The following is a 24,921-nucleotide window of genomic DNA, read 5'->3' as shown; positions in this document are numbered from 1 at the left end:
TAGGCCCTGAGGCAGAATTCATAGATGGTCTTTTTTTCATTTCCTTCATTTAACTCTAAGCAATTTGGAGTGAGGTTTTGGGTTGATTTTGCTCCCGTTCTGCTTTCACAATCACATAGAGATAACAAATCTGGGCTCTCCAGCCAGTCTGACCGGTCATACCACTGGCCTGACTACCTGAGAACATGAATATTCACCATCAACTACAGATATGAAAGCCACAAAAATTCTACAACCTCAACCAAGACCTCTTGTGAGGAACTGCTGAGCTATTCTTATGGGAAATAATTCATGTTTTATACTATTCTTTTGGAAATAGCTCCACAACCTAATAATTAGAAAACCGTAATGACACCTCATGTCCCTGTTGGCCTTCTTAAAGGGCTGAAATGACAGAGCGCTCAGCAGCTGTCTATAGTCTCTCCCCATAATGTCTGCTGCGTGTGTGCCATATAGGGATCGATAAGGAACTAAGCACAGGGGTTACTGAGCTGTGGGGAATGATTAAAAACTGTAGATGGTAATAACATGCTCTTTCCCTGTGATTTGTATTTAGTTTCCCATAAGACTCTAGGTGTCAAGTGCCTCAATTCAGAGCTACGTTTTTCTGGAAATAAAAGTTGATATTAATTCTCACAATAAAAGGAATGATAATGTTGTCACACAAGTACTTTTATAATTACAGAGACATCACTCTTTTTATGTTGGGAAAGCCAACTAGTACAGAATTAAGGAATAATTATCGGAGAATGGAGGTCAATAAGAGCTTCTGTGAAAAAGTAAAAATCCACTGGGGGAAAATGAGAAAACGACACGTGTGACAAAGACATGGGGGCCTTGTTGATCAAGAACACAATAGTCACAACTTAAACCTGGACCACCAGTGACAGGCACAGCTGTTCTTGTTCACTGACCATCCTCTGTGAGCTGGAGATTGCCCCCAACATACAGAAATGCAGGACACATCCCACACATGCATTTGCCACATAAATATCCTACATATTGTGATGTATAGCAGAAATAAGCACTTACATTTTCCTTTGCTGGAGTTTTATTCTATATTTAAGTAAAAAAGAGCAGTTTCTAAGATAATTGGAAGAGGAAAAATCTTATCTTATTATATCTTCCTGAATACTTGAGAATAAAGCTGAGCGATATAGTAACCTATGAGAACATTGTAATGTTGATTCTTCCCTGCTTTGCTTTCATTTTTTCGTTAGTTCTTATTAGGAAGGAAATTTCAATGTAGTCTATCCCAACTTATAAAGCAATTATTTGATGTTGTAGGGACTACAAGAATAAATGCAAGAGTCCTCAAGAAGTTCAGTTTATTAGGAAGATGAGACAAAAAAAATAACTATATTAAATATGATGTGCTTTGCTTTATAAAGGAGGTTTAAAGAAGGACTTAGAATTTTTAAGAGAAAAGGGGAAAATGAGAGAAGGCTTGGTGAAGGAAGTATCATTTGAACTAGGCCTTAAAGAATCAATGAGTCTTCAATCAGGAGAGATATAGAGATAAACCCATAAGCAGATTAAGCAGAAGAAAGAATCAAGCAAATGGCTTGGACCTGGAAAGCCTAGGGTATGTTCAAACAAGAGCAGGTAGCTCAGTTGGACTGAAGCACTGGATCCATAAAGTGGATAGTTATAGATACACTGGAAACATGGACCTCCCCAGATCATGTTTGCTATTCAACTGAGAATTCTGGATTGAATCCCTGGGAAGACGCTGGAGATTTTTAAGCACAGAAATATCCTCAAAAATGCCCCCAGGAATATGCAGTGATGAGTGATATTAGAATAGATATAAGTGGTAGTTGGGCAAAAGGACAGAGAATTCTCTTGTTGAATTAGGGTCCAGGGTAGGTAGGGCAACACATGAACACATAGATCGCTGACTCACTGGGGCGAAATAGAGGCATGAAGACATGCTAAAGTTCACCAATGGCTCTAGGGGAAAGTCAATCCACAGAAGATGTGATTGAGGTGTAAGATAAAGGGATTGTGGTCAGAGGAGCACTTTTACTCTTCAAACACTTAGAGGTGGAGCTGTTTTTGAGAAATACTGATGTCCAAGGTATGTGACTAGTCTAGTGGTTGAAGGACTGGGGTAGAGATAAAGATCACTAAAGTTGAGGAAATTTCATGAGGCCATAAACATGAATGTTGAAATGTTAGAGGATGGGATGGAAAGGTCAATGAAACTGGGGCTAAAGTCATTACAGAAGATGAGGAGTATCCTGGAAGTTAGTAGACATAGACAGAAAATTATATAAGTGGACACGGGAATGAAAGAGATTTTTCACTGTCTACCCTGCTGAATTGTGAAGTTTAAATCATGAAAACGTGGTCCCTTTTCTAATTAATTAGTTATGGTATTTTTCTATGTATGTTGACCTGTGAGGAGAACTGGCCTCAAAGTGTCAAGGGCTTGAGGGCAATGTGATTATCAAGGAAAAGCCCATTTCCTTAAGGCAAGAGTCACACTACAAAGGGTTCCTGTAGACCCACAACGCACTGGAGCCTGCCTCATGAGAGCCAATTGTGAAATTTTCAAAAATGTTATCAACTGGTTGATGTTAATTAAGTTGGTAGCTTCCAAACAGCCATGTGGCAGAATTTACACCATGGAATTGGCAAATGTTACAAAGCAAAAGTCCCTTCTGCTTTCATTCAAAGAGCCTATCATTAAACATTTTCCAACATACCACTACATAGTGCATAATGGGAAACATGGTGGAGTGGGTCCTAGGGAGGTGGGAATGGGCAGCATGGATGAGGCAGCTGGAGGGGGTGGAAGTAAGCAAAGATGATCAGAATAAAAGAAATAAGAAATTGTGAGGTAAATGGAAGTATCTTATTAGTAACAAAGAAGATCTGATTCATAAGCCCAAATTTCCACTGGAATGCTAGTATTCTGACCAAGCCTCTATAAATTTGCTTTTCTAGTGTCAAATTTTATCTATTCATGGCTTGCAGCCTGGAAAGTCAAGCAAAAACAAGTGATATAATTGTTCTTTGCAACAGATTCTCTCACTAGTGTTCTAAGTGAAAACGAAAGCATGTAAGACTCCTTTTGTCCAACTTAAGTAACATATAAAGGACTATTATTTTCCCTCAACTCCTTCCTTACTTTTGATCATCCCCTTATAGTCTTCTTCTGTAATCCTATTTTTAGACATAGACATAATATCTTCTATGGTAATAGAGATTACCCTTTCCCTTGCCTTACTATCTAAAACTAAAAATAAAATATATTAAATTTAATATGAGGAGCAAAATAGATTAAAAGCCAAGTTACTGTTTTTGAAAAGGAGACTTTATAAGGAATATAAAAACCAATTATTCATGATATGATGTGCCTTTTTAATTAAAACACATGTTCAGCAAGCAAGGTGTATGTTAATTAGGCTACCGACTTTTGCATCCAGTATCAAATTTTAACATTTACTGTATTCTCGCCCCGTGAAAGGCACTGAAAGAAGAACTGAAAAAGTAATTAATATGTGTGGACTCCATGCCTAAGGAATTTAGAAAGGAGGAGACATTTTGCCTGGAAATAAAGAACTCAGACTCTGATGTCATAGAGCCCCACGTTATAACCTAAACTCTTCCACCTGGTGCTATATAATCACGGGCTGTTACTTAATATCTCTCTGGGCTTTAGTTTTCTCATTGTCTTAGTCCATCTAGCCTGCTATAATAAAATACCACAGACTTGCCTATGAATGACAGAAATTTATTTCTCACAGTTCTGGAGGCTGGAGATCAGAGATCAGAGTGCCCACATGGTCTATTTCTGGTGAGGCCCCACTTCTTGGTTTATATACAGCCTCACATGTAACTTCACAAGGCAGAAAGAGTACGAGAGCTATCTGGTGCTTCTTTAATTAGGGCATTAATCCCATTCATCAGGACTCCAACCTCATAACCTAATCACCTCCTAAAGGCCCCACTTCCTAAGGCTATCACTTTGAGCATTAAGGTTCCAACATGTGAGTTTTAGGGGGACGCAAACATTCAAACCACAGCACTCTGCTTTATTCAGATTGTGGAGACAAAATGCATATAAAAGTTACCCCAGTGTTTGGTACTTCGCAGTGTTCGATAAGTACTAACAGGTGGGGATGATAATAATAATAGACCTGGTGGAAATGATAAAAGTGAATGGAGCGGTGGAGGTAGGAAAGGTGGAGGTGGTGGAGGTCATGATGGTAGAAATGGCGGAGGAGGAGGTGGTGACAGTGGAGGTGAGAATGCTGGAGGTGGTAAAGATGGCGGTGGTAGTGGCGAAGGCAGCATTTCAATTGTTACAGTCATTCTCTTCTTCATCAAAACAGCAAGCTGTATACTAATAATACTTAATAAAATAGCTTTTTACTAGAACTGTTCTGTTTATGATTATCCTATGAACAGGGATTTTTTTTTTTTTTAATCAATTAGTACTTCTAAAGAGCAACAGTATAAGATAACCAATGAGAGCAGTGCTCTAGTGGAATGCACCGGTCACTAAGGGCAACAGAAATATAAATAATTAGAATACAGTGTACTAGTGGCCATACAGAGATATGCAGAGTGTTAAAGGATTAATAGAGGAATAGATTGGTGCCTAAAGAGGACAGGGAAGGTTTTACTATAAAGAGCAGTGAGTTGAGCCCATAAAGTGAAAAGAAACTGTTCACATGGAAAACTAGGGAAGAATTTCCAGGCCAAGAGGGTAGCACACGCAGAAGAGTGAAGGCACAAAAGTACATGGTGTGCAAAGAAAAGAGTGAAGCCGAAAAATAGGGTACATGGAGGAAGTGATGGAAGGGGAGGCTGGATCTAGACTGAGATGGGCCTTGAACCTTCTTGTCTGGGCAGTAGAGAGCTGTTAACTGTTTTTAGGTAAGGAAGTCATTCTTACAGAGAATGAACGAACGAGGAAGAAGACTATAACTGACAGCACCCAGATGAGAGCATATAAGGGGTGTCCCAGGCATGGTGCTGGGAACAGTGAGAACTCACCCAGAAGATGAGGAGCTATATACTATAGGAAAAGCAGTAGGTTTGAAATAAGGTCTTCCAGCTTCTCTGTATTTAACTTGCCCTGATGTGGGAAATGGGCTTGCCACACTATTGATAAGCAGCTGAAATTGAGCCAAGAACATGGGAGAACACAATGACTCTAAAAGGAATACAGACTAAGAGTAGTGCTTAGTAGTGCATGGTCTTTAAAAGTCTTAAATGCTTCCTGGTATTACCTAGTTTTAATTACCTTTTAAGGAAGAGAAATGTAGAAGAAACATAGAAATCAAATTTTTTCTAGTGTGTGTGTCTTTCTAATCGGCAACTGAGTAACTAAATAATGGTGACTGTGTTTCTTCATTAAAAAAAAAAAATCTGGAAAAATCAGGAATCTTCCTAACTGATTTTTAAAGTAAAAGAAACAGAATATTAACTTTCCAAAGCTCCTCTCTGAATGCCACTGTCTTTTTTTTAATAATGCTTTTATTTTTTTCTGAACAAAAATATGTCACATTGTAGAAAATTCTGAAGAGAAATGACATAAAATGCATAAATAATATGAATCACGCAAGACTTTGCTGGCAGTTGGAAGGATTTGGCTTCTACTCTAAGTGAACTAGAAGCCATTTCTGGGTATTAGCAAAAGTGTTATATGATCTCGATTTTTGAAAAATTATTCTTGTTGTTCTGCTGAGAATAGACTGGATGGGGACAAGGGTAAAAGCATCTATGATTATTTCTCTAAAACAGATTCTATAAAATAAAAAATGGAATTACTTCATCAAGATTATATTTGTTTAGATTTTCTTACATATTGTACTCCCATCAGTGGTGCATAAGTATGTGTGGGAGAAAAGATTAGTTTAGAAAGTTAGCCCCTGGGAAGTTCAAGTTCAAAATCTGTTTTCTCCCTTCATAAAGATAACTGGCTCCATCTCAGACTTAAACAATCAGCTTCTATGATATGGTTATCATTTTTGCTCAAGTACAGCCATGAAGCAGGAAAGCATGAATTGTCAATTTCAGAGTAGGTAAAATTAAGAATGCTTTTCCTTATTTATTAAACATGTATTGGGTACCTAATGTGTGCCAGACGCTGGGCTGCTCCTGAAGACACAACAGTAACACTGACTCAGGCTCTGCCATGACTTCAAGAAGCAATTAATCTTAGATTTTTTTTAAACACTTCTGCATATAAGCGTTTACCGTGGTTAAACGCTTTATAAAAAGAGAAATAAGGGTGTTAGGATCGTAGGGCAACCATGAAGCATGTGGTCAGGGAAAATTAATTTTCTCTTCCTCAAAGAAATCTTCCTTGAGTTCCAGGTGAGGGAACAGCAAAGAGAGAAGACCAGAGGCAGGAATGAGAAGAAAAAGTTAAGTAACTAAAAGCAGTCAAGTGTAGCTAGAACATAGAGATTGGTGGTAGGGAGAGAGGGGAGGAAGGTACAGAAGTTGTCTAAGATTGAACAAGCAGTAATAAAGACCCAGGTAACCCAGAATGTTGTATGCCATATGAAGAATTTTGAAAGTTTTACAATGGGAGGCTAATAAATTGTTTCAAACAAGGGTCAAGAAGCTTAACCTTTCCAAAAAAAATTTTAGGTATAATTAACATACAACATTATATTAGTTTCAGGTGTACAACATAATAATTTGATATTTGTATATATTGTAAAAATGATAAACACCATAAGTCTAGTTAACACCCGTTGCCATACATAGGTGTTCTCAATAAAGTAAAATAAAATAAAATTGATCTTGATCCCAGTTTGCTTGGCTATGGAAAAGTTAATGTTTGATGATTTATTTATCAAATATTGACCATTTCACTTACCTGACAGTTGTCAAATATTAATTTCAGGGTATGGTTAATGTAAGCATGGATAATCAGAATTATTTATATTTAGAGAAATTGAAATGGAAATTACTTAGAAATTTCTCTTAATCATAACACAATGTTCTGTTTGATTACATTTGTAGAAAACATACTCTTGCATTTTTGCTTTAGGCTTAAGAGAATGACAATCAACATTCCTGCAAATAATTTGCCAATGAAAATGAAAACCTCTAAGATGAATTTGCTTCTGCAGGGTGGATATTGCACTCATGTAAAAATTTAGCTGACAACTAACGAAAAAGAATTGGGGAGATAAATAGGAGAAACAGCTGTTGAGGAAGCTATCAGTTGCCAGGTCTGCTTGGAACGTACTGGAATTCCCAGGAAGCCAGAGTGTGCTCTGCCAGCCACATTTAGCTCACTGATGGTTGTACGCCTTTTGAAATCACATTAGAGAGCCCAATTTTCTAAGCCTCATCTCTTCTTGAAAAAGAATATATATTCCCAGGCTCCCACAGGATGCATAATTTTGCACCATTGTTGGTGGTTATTACCACCATTTATCTCTCCAGTCTTCCGCCCATTCCATTTTGCATAAATCTGAATATGCCTTTGTACATGTTTTAAATGCCATTCCCAGTTATACTTCCAAAGGTAGAAGTTAGTTAAAATGATCTCACTTTGATCATCTTATTCTAACAGTAAAAGGATTTCGTTTTTTTAATAGTATTCATCATCATATATGCAAGATTATAAAATGCAGTGCCAAATAAGAAAATATCTAGAGGGCTTGGAACCCTAAAACTTGCCTGCATTGTTTTGTCTTAAGGATTGGGATTGTGCAATACAATTAATATTTATTTTTATTTAACAAACATTCATCTAGCACTTGTATTTGTCAGCCATTGTTCAAAGATGCTCTACAAATATTAACACATCAAATACTATAGGGCATTCTGTTTTTGATTTATGGTGGATTTAAGTTTGCCATAGCTTCTGAAACTGAGGATAGCCTTGTGCAAGGTGTCAAGCTAGTTCTGAGGACCTGAGTAGAGATTTAGCATAATGGAGACTAATATTTGGCCAAAGCCATACAGAAACATGTTCCTCTATCCTCTTATGTTCCTTCATTAGAAGTCAATGAGTTAAACTGACAAAAGGTAGATTAGCAAGAGAAAAGACAGACGGGCCTATGAGAGTTCACAGAAAAATATGACTCAACGCGTAGGTTAGAATTTCAGGCTTGTGTATCACCTTGATGGGTGAAGGGAAGGAAGAGAAAGGCACTTACAAAAGACTTTTAGGAAAGATAAATGGAGCCCTTAGAAGAATAAATATAATAATTTCATGACAACATCTGTTTAAATATGGTGACATTTCTCCTCTCTGGTGAGGAGTCAATCTTCTCTGGTTGCCGAAACTCCTAGGGAGTGGATTTGTGACAATGGCATTTTTTTGTGAGGCTCTGCTTTTAGGTAGATAAGGGAGTTCAGAAAAAAAAAAGGCTAATCTCAAATGCTGTCAGATCAAAATAATTTTATACCACAGTGGCACATTCTAGACCCCTTTAAAAGGAAGCAGGGCCAAAGAAGACCACTCAGGCTCTGGGCTAGCCCTGAGGGTGGAGCTCTGCCCTGGAATGAGACAAAGGTAGATCTCAGGCCCCAACTCACCCTCAGAAGTCAGTCAGCTGGTCTGAAAGTGTCAGAGATGTGCTTAGTTCCAGGTTTGCATGGAAGCCAGCCTCAGGGACAAAACCAGCACTGGAGAAGCCATGCTACCTAGAACACTCCTTTTATATGGGGGTTTTAACGATCTCATAGGATGGACTTGGCTTGGAGCCTGGCTCTTTCAACAAGATTTTGTTTTAATTTCCCTAGTCAACCACAGTGGGCAACCTCCCTAGTCAACCACAGTGGGCAACTCACATGGTTCACATGTTCTCCTCATCAACAAATACTTATAGAACATTTACTAGGTACCAGACAGTATATGCTATTAGTGGCATCTTCATTTTGATCATTGAGGAAACTAAGACAGAAAACTTTAGTGGCTTTTTCAAATGACTGGTCAGTGACACAGTCAATACTTGTACCTATTCAATTTGACTCCTAAATTCAAGCTCTTAAAAATCATGAATTGTGCCTCTACTGTGCTGGCCTTCTTTCTTGAAATTTTTTATTTTAATTAAATAAAAGCATAACAAATGGCTTCAAGATGCTTTCATTGATAGTATTAATGTGACAATATTATAATCTAAAAAGTAGTCTCACTATAATAATATCAACCTCTTGACCTATCCCAGTGCAATCAATTCTTCAGATTTGGTCATTTCTTCTGCCCTAAAATGATAGCCAAAGAATAACACTGTACCCATTATAAATAGGTGAATCTGACCCTTGATTAACGTTTTAGTGCCTTTATATTATGCCCCTTCATGTACATAACCTGTCCTGACCCCAATGGCTCATGCTATGGTCACTTAGCTCAGGATTGATGGCCTCAGACAACATTTCACAGTATTTTCAATGAGATCATTCAGAAGTTTTACACTCACTCCTAAAAATATCTGCCCCCGCCTCAAAAAAAAATTCGTAATGAATTGATGATAATAAATATACTCATGATCTCTCTAGAACAGAGGTTCACTTTGGGAAGAAACGGAAGTTAAAGTTTGAATAGTTTTCCTAGATCCCTAGATTGTTAGAGCTAGATATACTCTAGTTTTAGGTTATTCTGACCATTCTCCCCATAATTATGGTGCCTGACAGTTTCAGGGGGCTTAGGATCCCCAAACTCTATCCAAGGACCACATTATCCTGCCTCCAATTTGCTTACCATATCGACTTTCAGCAACTCTTGATCAAGAAGTGTATTTGATCCTTTTGTGAACAGCGTTGTTATACGTAACCAACAAACAACACATTTCTGTTAGACACATGCTATTTTCCAGGCACCGTGCTTAGTCATAGTGGACACAAAAAATAAATCAGATATAATCCCCACATTCGAGTTTCTATCAGAGAAAGAAGCATGAAGAGAAAGGTATGACAGTTCAGGTGTGCACCAAATGCTGAGAAGAAGTCAGGAAAGGTTTTACAGCACAGGAGATATTTGAGTTGGTTCTGAAAAATGGGTAGGTGTACAGCAGCCACTCACATGACCATTTGTTTATTAAAATTTGGCAGATTAAAATCTGATCCATTTAAGAGCTACTTGAAAATCTCAGGAGATTCTGCTGAGGGTAGAGAAGGAAAGAGACTTAATTTCAAATTTTCATTCCAGGTTTTGTCTTGGAGGTTTCAAACTATAGTCTCTGATCCGAGATAAGACCAGAAGCTACACCCTTACACAGCTTTATTGGCATTCTTTAGGTTATGTGATTGTATAACAACAGCACACAGACGCCAGGGGGCGATGCAGTTTCACTAAAAATCATAGGACATGCTCCAGGGTCAAAACTTTCACAACATCCTAGTGCTAAGGTGAAAGAAATCTTTAATAAAAAGGGAGTTCCACTAAGAGGGGACAAAAAGGTTAATAAATCCTTTCTTTGAAAGCTTCCTGAATTGCCATCAAAATTGCCTTTTGGTATTTTGCACACAGTTGAACATATTGCATATTACTTGCAAAAGAATTACTTTTCATTTTTTCCTGGTACAGTTGCCTGATCTTTCCAGTCCTCTGCTAAGAAATGGTCATTCTAACCAGCTAGCCTGAATCATGTTGTTGTGGGACTCTATTATGGCCTCTGCAAAACTGTGGGCTTTGCTCCCTCTGTGGTCATTCAGCCAACCCAGTTTTACCTTTGACTGGAGCTGTGGTTCCTTTTAAATTAATTCCAATCCGGGCTTTGTTTTGCTTCCAGGCTTGCAGCCACCAGGTGTCTGCCCTCTCTTAACCCCAAAGGATGAGAGATCAAAGGTGTGCCTACATCTGCCTCCTGCCCAGCTCTTTAATCTGTTACATGTTTAAAAGGGACAAGTATAGTACTGTGCACTTAGGGAGGAAAGATAAATCAAAGAAGTAGAAATGGGCAAAGTCTCAGAGTGTATGCACTCACTGAAATGAGCGGAACATGTCTGTCCACATAGAAGCCCTACCATGTGGAAGTGTTTTCTTTTTAAAAGAGCAGAAATATTATGAGTAAATGGAGATCTTCCTTTCTCCAACTGAAACTCTACTGAACCCATTTAATGAAATATTTTATATGGACCCATTTGGAGACTGGTGTTAAGTAGAAATATAAAAAAGGAAAGGAAAATACTTCTAAAATTACAAAACGGAATTTATGAGGACATTTACAGATACTTAAGCTTCTTTCACTTACAGCAAAAATGATAGACTGAAAAGTTAAAGAAATAGAGCAGAAAAAAATTAAGGAAGACTACTTCCAATGGACAATCTATTTTTTACATTCACAGGACTAAATAAGTGGGGAAATGCATTTTCTAAAACAGTAGAATACAAATTAGGTATGAAGAAAATAGCTCCGGGCAGTAGTTATGGAAGGTACAGTCTTTGCCTAGACGGCAGCACTCAGGCGTCCTCCCCAGTTTCAGATGAAGGGATACGGTAGAAAAGAGCTCACAGTCTAGTAAGAAATTATTTCTCAACTTAAATTTAGAAATAATTTAAACAATTTGAGCACATACAACTTTCTTTAGATTCTCAGGAGAGTTCCCCGATTTTCACAAAAGACAAGACCGTGAGCTGGCACTGACTGCTTTTTCTCTCTGCACTCCTGTGCCCAGACACACCCAGAAGCAACCTCTCGCTTCCTCTTCTTCACAGCCCTGGGGTTACAAAAAGTTACGATGACTTTGAACCCAAATGTTCACAGTATGTGAGAGAAGAATAATGGCACAGTTATTAAAGACTCTGGTAAGGAGTGAGTCCTTATCAGCTGCATCAAATATTTCATTCATCTACTTAACAAATATTTACTCAGCACTCACTTTGTTCAGACACACTGCTGAACTCTGGGAATTCAGTGATGATCAAAGATTCCCATTCTCTGTTCATTGAGTTTACAGTCTAGAGATGGAAATTGGCATTAATGAAATAATCAGAGATAATTGCTCTGAAAGAAATAAATATAGTTTTTGTGCTAGAATCTACTGTAGCAAAGTAATCTAGAGAGTCAGGAAGAACATCCCTGAGAAAATTCTCATAAACTAAGAGCTGAAAGATCAAGAAGGGTAAGGGAGAGCACATGTTAATATTCAGAGAATTAAAAAGGTAGTATGGCTGGAGTACAGAAAGCTAAGAGATGAGATACAAAGTGAGGTCAGAGAATTTAGGCATAGGTAACCGTTTTAGTTATCAGATGCTACATAACATATTACCCCAAAGTGGAATGCAGCAGCTTAAAAACAACTACTTTATTATACCCTATGATCTTAGAGGTCAAGAATTTAGACAGGGTTCAGCTGGGTGATCCTTCTGTTTCACATTCCTAGAGGTTGGGCTGGTCTAGGAGGTCTGGGATGGCATTATTCACATGACTGGCACCTAGTTTTTAATGTCTGGTAGTGTGGGCTCATCTGAGACAGTTGGACAGAGCACCTATAAGTGGCATCTCCAGCATTACAGCTTTAAGACTTCTTACACGGCAGCTCCCAGGGCTCCCAGGGATAGTGTCCAAAAGACAGGAAGTCTTAAGTTCTGGGCCCAGATACTAGCATCACATCACTTCTACCATACTGGTCAAAGCAGTCACAGAGCCTTCCCAGATCAAGGAGAATGACAGAGATGCCCTCTCTGAATTGTGGTCATCTGTAGTTAGCCATGGTTCGCCCTCTGGACAAATATCATTTAGATTCCTCTGCAAGGCAAAATACATTCACTCCTTCTAAAGCCCTCCAGAAATCTTATCTCTTTCTGGCATGAAGGTCAAGGTTGAGGTCTAGGTTCTTACCATCTAAATAAGGTTCAGGTGCTGATGACATTCCTTTGAAGTTCTCTAGTAGTTTCTCTCAGTGTGAAGGTTTGTGAACTAGAATGAAAAAGTATCTGCTCTACACATATCCAGCACACACTGATGATACAGAGATGAGTTAAATGCAATGAGCACACTCATTCAAAGACTGGAGGAATAAGGGACACATAGCAATCTTTGCTCCATAGCAATTCTGAAATCTGTATGTTGCCAGTTCCTTGACTGGGGGGCCCAAACCTGCTCTCTGGGAATGATGCTCTGCTGCTTTTATCTCTACCCTACAAACTCTTGGTTGCACCTTATGAGTTATGCTGTTTCCATAATGTCTTAGTCAGCTCGGGCTGCCATAACAAAATATCATAGTCTGGGTGGCTTAAACAACAGATACTTGTTTCTCTCAATTCTGAAGACTAGAAGTTTGAGATCAGGGTGTCAGCATGGTCAGGTTCTGGTGAGGACTCTTTCTGTCTTGCAAATGGCTGACTTCTTGCTATGTGCTCACATGGCCTTTCTTCAGTGCATACATATAAAAAGAAAGAACAATATCTTTCTCTTCCTCTTCTTATAAAGGCACTAATCCCATTATGGGAGTCTCACTCTCATGAGTTTATCAGACTTAATTACATCTCAAAGGCCCCATCTCTAAATATTGTCACATTGGGGAGCAGTTAGGACCTCAACATATGAGTTGGGGGGTGTGGGGCAAATAGGGGAGGGGGACACAACTCAGCCCATAGCACATAAGAAATGGCATTTAAAACTGAATAATCTTCTCAGCCTATTTCCTGACCATAGAAGTTTGGAAGCTTTAAGACTCTTTCACTTTGAACTACCTCTGCCCATTTTTGTCCAAGCTCATAATGTATCCACTAATACACTTCTCTTAAAATCTTTGTGGGCTTCCTATGAATCTTATTAGACCGTGCTCTGTTAGATAAAACACACATCCCCAATTTTCCTCAAGACAGGCCCTTCTTTGCCCCGGGCTCAGAGTCAAGGTACTGTGGGACAATACCTTTAGGATTCTTTGAAACTCTTTTTTCTCTTCAAAAACTTATGAGGCACACACTTAAATCTTTCTAAAATCATTTTTAAAAGGGTCTGACTACCATACCCTTAAGATGATTTTTACCCTCAGTCAATTTCTTACTTTGAGAGCCTTTTGCCTTTAAAAAGGCTAGGAATATGAAGCCCTTCTACCTGTTTTTAAACTGACAAATACTAGCTCTATATTTTCTTTAAATTTTGCTTGAAAACTGAACAGTTCTTTTTTAAAACTCATCTTTATCTACATTTTGCTATATGCAACTATTTAAAAAACTAATTGGCATCTTAAGCATTCTACCTGGAAATCTTACTAAAATCTAAAATTCATTAAGTATATTTTCTATTTTCCATGTTACTACAGGTCATAATGTTGCCAAACTATCTGCCACTATATCAGAAAAGTTGCCTTTTCTTTCAGTCTCCAAGTATGATTTTTTTCCTGTCCTCCCAACTTTCACCAACAGCTTACTCCAAGACTTCTCTCAGTTGATGTTGTTTATCAGAATGTCTACACCTGGCCTCTCCATCATAGTCATCTCAGGACTTCTAACCTGGTGTCTCAAGTTTCAGGAGGGAGTGATCTAGGAGACAGGAGGGAGAAGCTGTCTGTTTCATAAGGCCTGAGCACAGATACCAAGAAAGCATCATTTCCACTGTATTTTAATGGTGAAAGTAGTCCCAGAGCTTGCCCAAGTTCAAGAAAAAGACACATAATCCCCATCTCTCTATGGGAAGTGTAGAGAGAAATTTGTGGCCATTTTTATTCTGCCATACGTAACATCATGAAGAGCTTTTCAAGTCATGTTAAGGCTTTTGATCTTTATATTGAGAATAATGAAAACTCATTTAAGACTTTTAAAAGGGTGAAGGCTATCATATAATTGGAACTGCCTTTTGAAAATATCACTCTAGCTTAAGAATAAGAACACAGTGGAAGGAGGATATTAAAAACTAAATGGCTCTTTCTTAGTTTCTCTTTCTCTATCATATCTTATGCAGATTCACGTGAACATTGTTATGATAATTTAGCCTAGGGTGATGACGGTAGAGACGAGAACTACAGACTCTAGGGATATTTGGATATAAAATAAATTAGCTAATATTCCTTTAAGTCCATTTAGGATATAATCTTGTCTCCAACTAGTTGATAAACTTACTTATTGGGAACCTTTTTAACATTATAATCCTGAAATTTAAATCACTACTGTAACTTACATTTATTCACTCCACATGTCAATGTTCACTAACCTCCATGAAGATCAGCCTCTGAGTAGAAATAGACAGTGGTCAATATAATAAAATCTAAGGACTCTGCTCAAAAATATATAACGTTTTGTCATAATTAATATAACGTTTTAATCACATTTGCTGGGATTGATAGAAAAAAAATTCTCCTTTAGAACACCTGGAAACAGTTGGGAATGATCACTTATACACTCAATAATATTTATTGAGTATTTACAGTGCCAGACACTGTTCTAGTCAGGTGAGTTACAGCATCAAGAAAGACAGACCAGATCCGTGCCCTCATTCTGCTTGATTCTAATCAAGAAGATAGATATAAACAAGGAATCAAATGATAAATCAATGAGATAATTCCAAGTAGTGATGACTGCTATAAAAAAATACAATAAAAAAAAAAAAGAGGTTTTAGAGAGTTATTACCTGGGCTGGTCTAAATACAGGAATCAAGGAAGAACTCTGTGGAAGTGACATTTGAGGTAAAATCTCAATGAAGAAAAAAAGCTAGCTGTTAGAAAATCTGGCAATTTAGGGGAGAGCATTCAGGCCAAAGAAAACAGCCAGTGCCCTAGCCAGGGGCAGAAAGTAATTAGCATTTCAAAGCAGAGAGAGAAGACTAAAGCGGCTAAAGCATATTGAATAAAGGAGAAGGTCAAGTGATAAAGTAGAAAAAATAGAGAAATAAGCAGGGATATATCATGTAGGACCTTGCTGACCAGGGTTAAACATTTGATTAGTATTTCAACCAAAATGAGATGCCATCAGAGGGTTTTAATGAGCCCTAGTAACTCACACTTTAGCATGAATTATTTTAACATAATCCTTTCTCCTAAGAATTATTTTAGATCGGTTGAAATTAATCATTAGGTGAAAATGGTAAGAAAGAGGGTGGAATAATTTTGAAATTGCAGAAAGCATATCTGGTTAGCAATTGGTTCTGACTTGCAGGGAGACAGTGGACATGGTCTGCATGAATTACCCACAAGACTAGGAATTATGCTACACTAAAGATAATGAGTTGAAGGAAGAACAGTTTTTTGTTTTTTTTTCCTTCTCTCTCTTTTTTTATATTTTATTTTTCAAACATATCTGCGGACTCTGGAGAATTACGTGTGTGTGGAGGTAGTAGGATCCATTGTGTATACATACATGTGTTTTGGCTTACCCTGAATTCCAGACACTGTCAATGTCAGCCAGTCACCAGATAATGTCTACTGTGTGTTTCAGAAGTCAGCAGCGCTATGTGTAGCTTTTCAGCATCAACAGCAATCATTTCTTAAATATTCAAATTCTTTTAAATATTCACATTTTAAGATAAAAGATGTATTTTCTTGCCTTCTATTTTTTTGGTATAATGTTAATATTAGCTATCTAACTAGATTTAGCTAATTCTAGATTTTCACTATAACATAGTTTCTTTGTAATATAAAAGCCCGTCTTGCTATAGGGAAAAGCTTGATTTGGGGCTTTAAAAAATAAGAGAAGTCCATATGGAACTCATGAATCACTAATGTTTGTATTAAAATTTTCTTTTTAGTTAAAGTTCTAAAGTCAGATTTTCATTTGTTTCTTAACTTACCTTTTTCTCCTTTCTCAATAAATGCATTTCTGGGCTTTGGTCTACTACCACTCACATCTCCCATAAGAGTCTGTTTAGATTTTCTTGCTTTACTTGCATAGAGCCCATTTCTACACACTGATTAGAGTGCATTGTTTGTCCTTTCATTTGAATAACTGTCACTTACATCATAGTTATACACAGAAATAAATATGGCTGAAAAAAAATCAACATTCTGACCTAGTTTTCTATATAATGATTCTACAGTTTTAAAAAGACAGGATCATTGCTTATAAGCCAGTGACTCATACCTCTTGGCATAGTTGCCTGACCAAAAAAATGCCAAGTCCATTTAGATTATGTTCCTAGTTGACTGTCAGTGACTGTTATTTCCAAGGTGATCTAGGTATAGTATATTTTTATGTATGACAGGTTTAAGAGGTTCTGAAATTCCTGGCAAAATAACAGTAAATGATAAGCTTACTCACATTCGACTCGTTCAGTTAAATTATAACCTTCTTTGTGAATATCTGAGAAAGTATTCTGGCAATGAAGACTTACTTCTCTGGGCCTGAGTAGAAATAAACATCGGTTATGACAATGCTATGCTAGACCTGGTTCATATAGCTTGCAAGAGTCAATTGTTACATTTTCAAGAATTTTGTGAATCCATTATTAAATGCAGACATTATTACAAATTAAATTATTTAAACTTACAATTAAATAAATTATATTAAAAACAAAGATAATAAATACCTAAAACTCTCCTTTCTAATCATTTGACTACATTTTGCTCTCCATACTTCTGGAGTTGTTTACATGTACCGTGCTTGTGCAGTGAAATACTGAATAATGGTGTTGCTGCTGCTCACCCATGTTAAGTGACATCAAGCTGATAGCTTAAAATAGGCCATGATGGAAGCATTTACATAGTGTTGAAATTGAAAGAGTTTTAATTTAATGAAGATAATTTATATGAAAGTGAAAAATAGATTAATAGTAGATCACATAAAAGATGTAATGATAATAAATTTATAGGGAAAAGAGCAGACTGGGATGTAACTCAATGCATGCTTTTGTTAAATCGTGGTTGATTTGTTGGCTATAAATACAAACGTTTGGCCAAAATCGTCAAACGCATTCTGTGAGAATCAATTGGCTCTATGGAACTTGCAATAAAGAGTACTGTATGTTGTTATTATTTGCGGATTGTGCACAGCACATCATTTATATCAGTAAAATTTATAATAAACTCGCATACATATATTTGCATACTTTTCACCCTGGAGAATCCCTTATTAAACATTGAGCGGATACTACTCATTCTGTAGGAAAAGTGAAATTCAACAGGTTACTTAAAAAGCGCTTATTTGGAAAATTATAATGGAGAGCAAGTTTGTCTCTTTGTGAACATAATCTGTTAAAATCAGAGTGTGTTCATGCTGATACCAATCTGATTTACCACTTTTGTTTCCATTTGCAATTTGAAAATCCTCCAGCTTGAAAGAGAACCAGAATGTCAACCAAATGAAACTGTGGACCTTTTTGCTCAGTCTCAAGTATCATGACTATCTTATAAAGTTTAGGAAATATGATTAATTTAAAACTATGACTTACCAAAAAAAAAAAATGCTTTTTTCATTAAATCATTGAATCAGGTCTAATTTATCTTAGTTTAGTATTTTCACCTTTAAATTCACCAAAAGGGTGCATGAATATCCAATCAAGGGTAATGTCCACTTGCTTCGTGAACAATTTGTTATGCCCAAACAGCCCTTTCACTGTCTGACTTGCAGGGAGCAGGAACACTGAACACATCAGACCAGCAAATGGTGTGTGATCAAATCACCCCAGAGAAGGAAGTTACCAGATCACACCATGGTTTTTAACCACCTGTTATATATTTCAACAGACATCTTGTTCCAACATGTATCAAATGATCGCTGTACACAAGAATAAATAGGAAGTACTAGACACTGGTGTCCAGCTGTGCGAAGTTTTATCAACCCATGATCCAGCATGATTTATGTACAGAAATAGTCAGACAGACTTGGCTTTTGTTTCATCCAAAAACATGTCAGATCTCTTAGTTAGTGAAAAACTCCACCAAGTGATTTTTGTAGAGAAATGAAGACACCCATGATGAAGGACTGAAAACTATTTAATTTTTGAAGTTGATATTTGTTTAGTTAAATTCTCAAAATACCAGCAAAAAAAAATCCAGATCTGAAGCATGTGTTTGTTATGAGAAGACTGGGAAAGATCATTCAGGTCCATTATATAACTGCCACTTTTTGTTTTTATTCAAGGTGTCATAAAACTGAGTTCTGCAGTTGAAGGTACGTTTTACATCCAAAATCAGTAATGTTTTGCTTAAAGGTTGCATAGCGTGGCTTTGTAGCTAGAAAGCTTCTGTGGCAGTGGTGTTTGACGCCATGTTCTATTGCCAGCTATCACCATTCCATCTGTGTTTCTCCTCATTCCGATCATTTTATGCCACAAGCCTCTCAGCCCCCTACGAGTGGCATTAACACTGACCCAAGAGGACGGCATCTATGAATGAACATGTCTTTTTCTGTTTTCTGGTGTGATTGCTTCAGATCTAGTATTTTCTACAGATCCCCTTGCTCTTCAACAGCTTTATTTGAGGCTGGACATTGAGTCTGTCAAGAACCTTGCCCCCATTCTTTCAGCAGGGACTTTTCTAAAGTGTTCTGGTCCTTTATCCCAATGCAACAGACATGTTTGCCCAGGAAGTATATAGGCATGAGTTGCTAAGTCTTCCTGATGAGAAAATGAAGTGGCTCAGGCATTTGCCAGTCTCAAAGGCAGGCTCTTCCTGGGCAGTGTGATCCACCACCCAGGAGGTATTGCAAGGACCAGCTTCCTTTAGTATTTTCCATATCATCCATATCTGCCCAGTGGCAGTCCACTTTTTGTTTTGCATTCAAGAAGCTGAGAAGAAAAAAAGAGGGATTTTATGAAAGCAGAGACTCAGTGGGGGAAAGAAGACATAGTGTTCTGCTGAGTAAGCCCCAAGGAAATTAAAAATACCTCATTGTTTAAAATGATTAATTGGTTATTGGTATAAAGTTGACCTCATAGGAGCATACAGTCTGAAAGTAGAGAATGTGTAATTTTCTCTTTTTGTGAGTTTCTGTGTTTGTTTTGGGATGTGTGTGTTTTCATCTATTGGGAATTCGTCAGTCATGCTTCAGAGGTTTCTTCACCCCTACTTAATCAGGGGAGGCTCCTTGGAAGAGGTGGTGGGGTTTAAGGTGAGTTCACATTTAAAGGGAGATATGGCTTGGTGAATGGGCAATGCATGGAGGTGGAGAGTGGGAAAATGCAAGGGAGGTTGGAGTGGTGAGACCACTGCTTGACTCAAGCAAAGGGATTGGAAGGGCTGGAGTTTGAAGGCTGGGAGAAGTGAGGGGGCTCAGTAATGTACCCACAGGAGTGGCAAATCCGAAGTGGGGAACTCTGTGCCTTATGTAAATTTAGTACCATCACATTTTACAAAATAATATTTCTAACGTGCATGGCAGAAAGATTGCGGCTTATCTAGAGTAAGGAAAGAACCAGGAGAAGTTGCAGGCAGCAGTGTTTCCAGGCTGAGAGAAGTAACATGATGTCACCTCAAGGAGAAAGTTAGGGCACAGTGCATGTTTCAAGCCTCTGCGAGACTAAGCAGGAATTCACATTCTCCATGCTCCATAACATGAAATTTTATTACGAGCTATCCAAACTTCTCCTTGCCTAACAAAACATAGGAGAAACAGCAACAAAATCAAGCAGGCCCATGAGAAAAACCTTGCTTGCAGAAACTCCCATGGCAAGTGGGAGCTGACTTTCAGTTAATTATCTGTAGAATTCCAGATAACAGTTGGTCCAACCTGGGCTATTTTGATGTTTTATCAAGAAATGGCTTTAAAGTCAGAGTTTTACATTGTCTACTTGGCTTAAGCACAGTATTCCATTTGCAACAAATGGATTGAAAAATAAAATAAATTTTTCAAAAAGCCAGAAAGCCAAGAGAACATCAGATAATATAAAGACTATTATTTGCTGGAAATATTGTTGTGTTTATCATTTTGCTGGTAACTACTGTTACTACTGGGTAGCATGGCCTATCGAAGCCCCGACAGGTTTAGGTTCTCCAGAGAAACATGGGAGCGAGGAATAATAAGGGTAGAAAGCAGACTGACTGCCTGGGGCTTTTTTGGCAGCCTCCTCATCACCTCCTCTGAGTTCCTGGGGTTCACAGGAAGTTTTCTGTAGTGGCCATGAGTACCAGAGGTCAGGCCCACTTCAACTGCTGCTTGAGCATCTTTGGCAGATGATTGGCTGAGGGCTGTGAAAGCTTCTTAAAGGCTTGGGAGCATGCTCTGTTGTAACTGTGTTAGAACATGTGTGTGCAGGGGCTATCTGGGGCGCAGTTGTTGGACAGGGTATGTGTGTGCTCAATGCATGCATTCTTCGTGCATCTGGAATGTGAGGTTTTTTGACAAGCATGCTCAGTGGAATATGTGTTGGACACTATCTCTTGATTCAAAATCAAATCTCAAAAGGTTGTCCTTATAAATGCTTATCTGATTCCTGTACTCCCTATTTTCCATCTGTGGAATGAACACAAGGCAGCCTCATTCAGCTTATCATGTCAAGGAATATGCAAATCAATGGAGGAAATCCATTACCAGAAATGAAACCTATTTCCTTTTCTTTAAAAATGACTCTGTTCTGGATTATCCTAGAACTCTGAAAAAAAGCATTAATATTTTAGGTAGATTATCTTTTCTTTTTCTGTTCTTTTTAAGGAAAAACAATTGTCCAAATCATAAGAGAAAATCAACAAAGATTCCATTTGCTACTTCCTACCAAGTATTTTTATCATGCAGTTTTGTTTCTTCTCTCTTTCTGAAGCAGGGGTGCCCCCTTCAGCATTTTCAGCTTCATGTAAGCTTTTTAAAAAAGCAGCAAGAAAAAAGCTATATCACATTAATAGTAGGTTAAAGTGAATTGTCCTTTCACGTTTTTTTTTTTTATTAAGTTTATTGGGGTAACATTGGTTAATACAATTATATAATTTTCAGGTGTACATTATCATTTGACATCTGTATATTTTATTGTGTTTACCACCCAAAGTCCAGTTTCCTTCAGCTACCATGTATTTCAACCCCTTTACCCACTTCACTATCCCCCATCTCCCTATATTTGACCCCCCTACACATTTTAAACACTTAAGATTATACTTAAACTAAAATATGTGTCAATGCTTTATATTTTTATGATGAAATATTTCAACAGGAAAAAACTTGTTTGAAAGAAACAATTGCAAAGTTTTACGGATAACATTGATGAATTCTGAACTCCGTTTTTCGATTGATAAACTCAAATTCTGAGAAAATTATGGTAAGAGAGAAATATCCATATTGCAAAATGGGGAAAGGGAGATAGTTAGGGCCATGGTAATTGGAGTAAGACCATCCATGGCAAGAATTCCATGATAAAACCTTCTAAATATTCCTCTCAAAAGGAATTTTCCCTCTTGAAATTCGGAGAGTGGGAGGAAGGTGGCATGGGCACATATTTCCACAAGTAAGACCAGTGCACTAGTCTAATCAAGGAAAAAGGAGAACAGAGGTCACAGAAGAGCTGAGTCATGCCTGATTAGAATTGCTCTGATATTCCGTAGGCAGCTATTTCTTGCCAAGGAGGGAGGGTCCAGCCCCAGCCAGAAGCTCTTTATCCAGCAGACATGGTGTGTGTTCAGACATGCGGGGAGTGGGGAGCATTCAGGCAGGGAGGCAACAAGTCTGGAGGGACAAGACGAGGCAATGAAGTCTGATGACAGGCTTTTGCAGCTGATAACTAGGGTGTACTCTATGATGAGACTTGCCTGAAAAGCAATTTGTTTAGACCTTGTAGGTAGGCAAGATTCCAAAATGCCAAAATGACATCAAATTTTTTTCAAAGCCTATACGAGGGAATGAAGTTTGACTTCTTTGGAAGAGCTCCATTTCTGTAAAAATGGGAACAGATGAGCCTCTGTGAAAAAACTGAATAGACAAGATGATTCTCTAAGCTGTCACCCACTTTCAGTGACCTCCTGGTGAGGATGCTGGGGGGTGGTGTTGGTTAGCACTAGAGATGAAACTGGTAAGTTTTAACAGTAAATCCTCGCGTGTCTCCCTGGATAGCTTTGATTTCATAAACAAAAGCTCCCCTGAGCACGTGGAGCTTTTCTTTTCCTTTTTTCTTTTTACTTCATTTTATTTAGATATTTTTAAAGTGATTTATTTCTCCGCAATCTCCACCAGAGCAGGGAATTTAAGACTTTTGTCACATCAAAAGTGGTTTTCTACGGCCTCGTGGCCTAAGACCCAATGAATACAACTCCTCAAGTACAGGAAAAAATAAACCAAGTAAAAACTTGACACAATCTTCATTCCCATTTTAAAAATTCCCAATATGCACAGTTTCAAGTCTGTATTGCAAATCTGTGAAAATAGAGCTGCTTTTCCATTATGAAGCTCTGACCTTACATGTGTGTTGAGGACTGAGATACTTGTTTACTTTGCTTAAGAAATTCTATTTTCCATAATATGACATGGAATGTATCCCCAAACACCCCTATCTTAGTCTCTTAGAGTTGATATAAAAAGTAATCATACATTGGGTGGCTTAAACAACAGAGATTTATTCCTCACAATTGTGGAGGCTGGAAGTCTAAGATCTAGTCACTGGCAAATTTGATGCCTGGTGAAGGTCCTCTCTGGGTTGCAGACTGCCAACTTCCTTCTGCGTCTTCACATGGTGGAAGGTCTGAGGGGGCTCTCCGGGGTCCCTTTTATAAGGACACTAATCTCATTCATTAAGCCTCCATCATCATGACCTATTCACTTCCCAAAAGCTCCACCTCCTAATGCCATCACCTTGGGGGTTAAGATTTCAAACTATGAATTTTGGAGAACACAAGTATTCAGTCCATAGCAACCCTCAATGAATTTAACATTTGAAAAGTGTTTTAAATGTATCGATATCATTTCTTCCCTAGGTGAATTTGTTCTTGTCACTGTCTTTCTACTTTCTGAGCAAAGTCATGTGCTTGGTTGTCAGGTTAGACTGGGGTAAATCTATTAACAAATAGACAGCTGATGGACCTACTTCTAGTAAGAAATTCAGAATTAAGTTTCCACATTTTTACTACTGTAAATCAAAACAAAATATCTTTACAGGCCTTCAAGTCAGATTGCTAGAGAGATAAGGAAGGGCTTCCTCTGAGGAAGGAATTTCTTCCAGTTCCACCGGAGTGAAAGGTATCAGTGTGTCAGGAATCTAAAAATGGAATACTGTAGAAACTGAAAGCAAGACTCAAGAAAGTTGTTTCTGGGGGAAAAAAAAAACAGCTCCTGCTTACAAGGCTAACCTGGAAGCTGGATCACTGAGCAAATAAATGCTCTCTTTCCAAATGTATTTTGCAGAGACTTATCATACTTTTGACTGAATTTTTCTATTACATAGCAATGTCTCTGGGAAGGATAAGCATTAAGCTGACAATTTAGTTTTCTAAATTTAGCTTTCCAAATAGCTTTCTAAAACTAAGACCCTCCTAAAATGGCAAAGATGGATCCATGTGACCCAGAAACTAGAAGACGGCTTAAGGTAGGCCTAATTTGTGGCCTTGCTTAGGATTACCTCAGATAGAATTAACCTTGAATAACTATTGGCAGCGTTTCAGAGCTCTCTCATATTCTTTTTTATTTTGTTTCCCTCTTCCTCCCTTCCATCTCCCTCCTTCTCTATTGTATCTGTAATCCTCTCTTTTGCACAGTGCAATAGAAGTAGTGGAGTTAGGGTTGAGGTGTGTCTTCAGGCAACAGAAAGGCAATCACTAACTGGATGGCTTTGGCAAGTAACCACTATTTGCCTTAGTGTCTTCACCAATAGAATGGGGAACTCTATTTCTTAAAGGAGCTGCAAGATGAAACAAGCTGTTTAACACAATGAATGGAATACAGGAGGTGTTCAGTAAGCTCTTGTTCTCTTCTGCACCTTCCTCTTCCCCTGCTGACTCCCCAAACTTCCCTGCAGCCCTCCCTCTTTCCATTGTCCAAAGATTTAGCAAACAAATGATCATTCCACTAAGATTATATCATAGCAGGCCGCTGAAAGTCAGTTTCATTTGGGACAAAGCTATAGACAAACAACCAGCATAAACCTTTGCTTCTTCGCTTTGAGAGAAGTTAGAGGGAAGCAGCTCCTCATATAAGAATAGAGTTC

At 38.0% G+C, this 24,921-nt stretch overlaps 2 protein-coding genes across 48 annotated transcripts in view; one reads left to right on the top strand and one right to left on the bottom strand.

Annotated features, from left to right (window-relative positions):
- Positions 1-24,921, top strand: part of DLGAP1 (DLG associated protein 1) — a 790,600-nt gene that overhangs the window by 665,012 nt on the left and 100,667 nt on the right. For 10 of the 15 annotated variants that reach the window (XM_039845385.1, XM_039845394.1, XM_039845404.1 and 7 more), the window contains one exon: positions 18,948-18,977. The exons of the other annotated variants lie outside the window; for them this stretch is intronic. In XM_039845385.1, coding sequence (XP_039701319.1) covers positions 18,948-18,977 — 30 coding nt within the window. The remainder of the gene's footprint in view (positions 1-18,947; positions 18,978-24,921) is intronic. 15 annotated transcript variants of the gene reach the window in all.
- The window catches only part of LOC120588201 (uncharacterized), a 125,360-nt gene that overhangs the window by 66,949 nt on the left and 33,490 nt on the right, over positions 1-24,921 (bottom strand). For 8 of the 33 annotated variants that reach the window (XR_005649189.1, XR_005649162.1, XR_005649160.1 and 5 more), the window contains one exon: positions 22,461-22,660. The exons of 9 other annotated variants lie outside the window; for them this stretch is intronic. Coding sequence is in view for 3 of the 24 variants with exons in the window: in XM_039845453.1 (XP_039701387.1) it covers positions 17,127-17,209 (83 nt within the window). In the remaining 21 variants the exon portion in view is untranslated. 16 more of the 33 variants (XR_005649170.1, XR_005649181.1, XR_005649175.1 and 13 more) reach the window with 6 other exon arrangements.

The sequence above is a fragment of the Pteropus medius genome, unplaced genomic scaffold (genome assembly GCF_902729225.1).
Source record: "Pteropus medius unplaced genomic scaffold, Ma_sr-lr_union100, whole genome shotgun sequence".
NCBI classification, from domain to species: domain Eukaryota; kingdom Metazoa; phylum Chordata; class Mammalia; order Chiroptera; family Pteropodidae; genus Pteropus; species Pteropus medius.
Note: the sequence above shows the minus strand (reverse complement) of the source record. Positions and strands in the feature narration are given on the sequence as shown.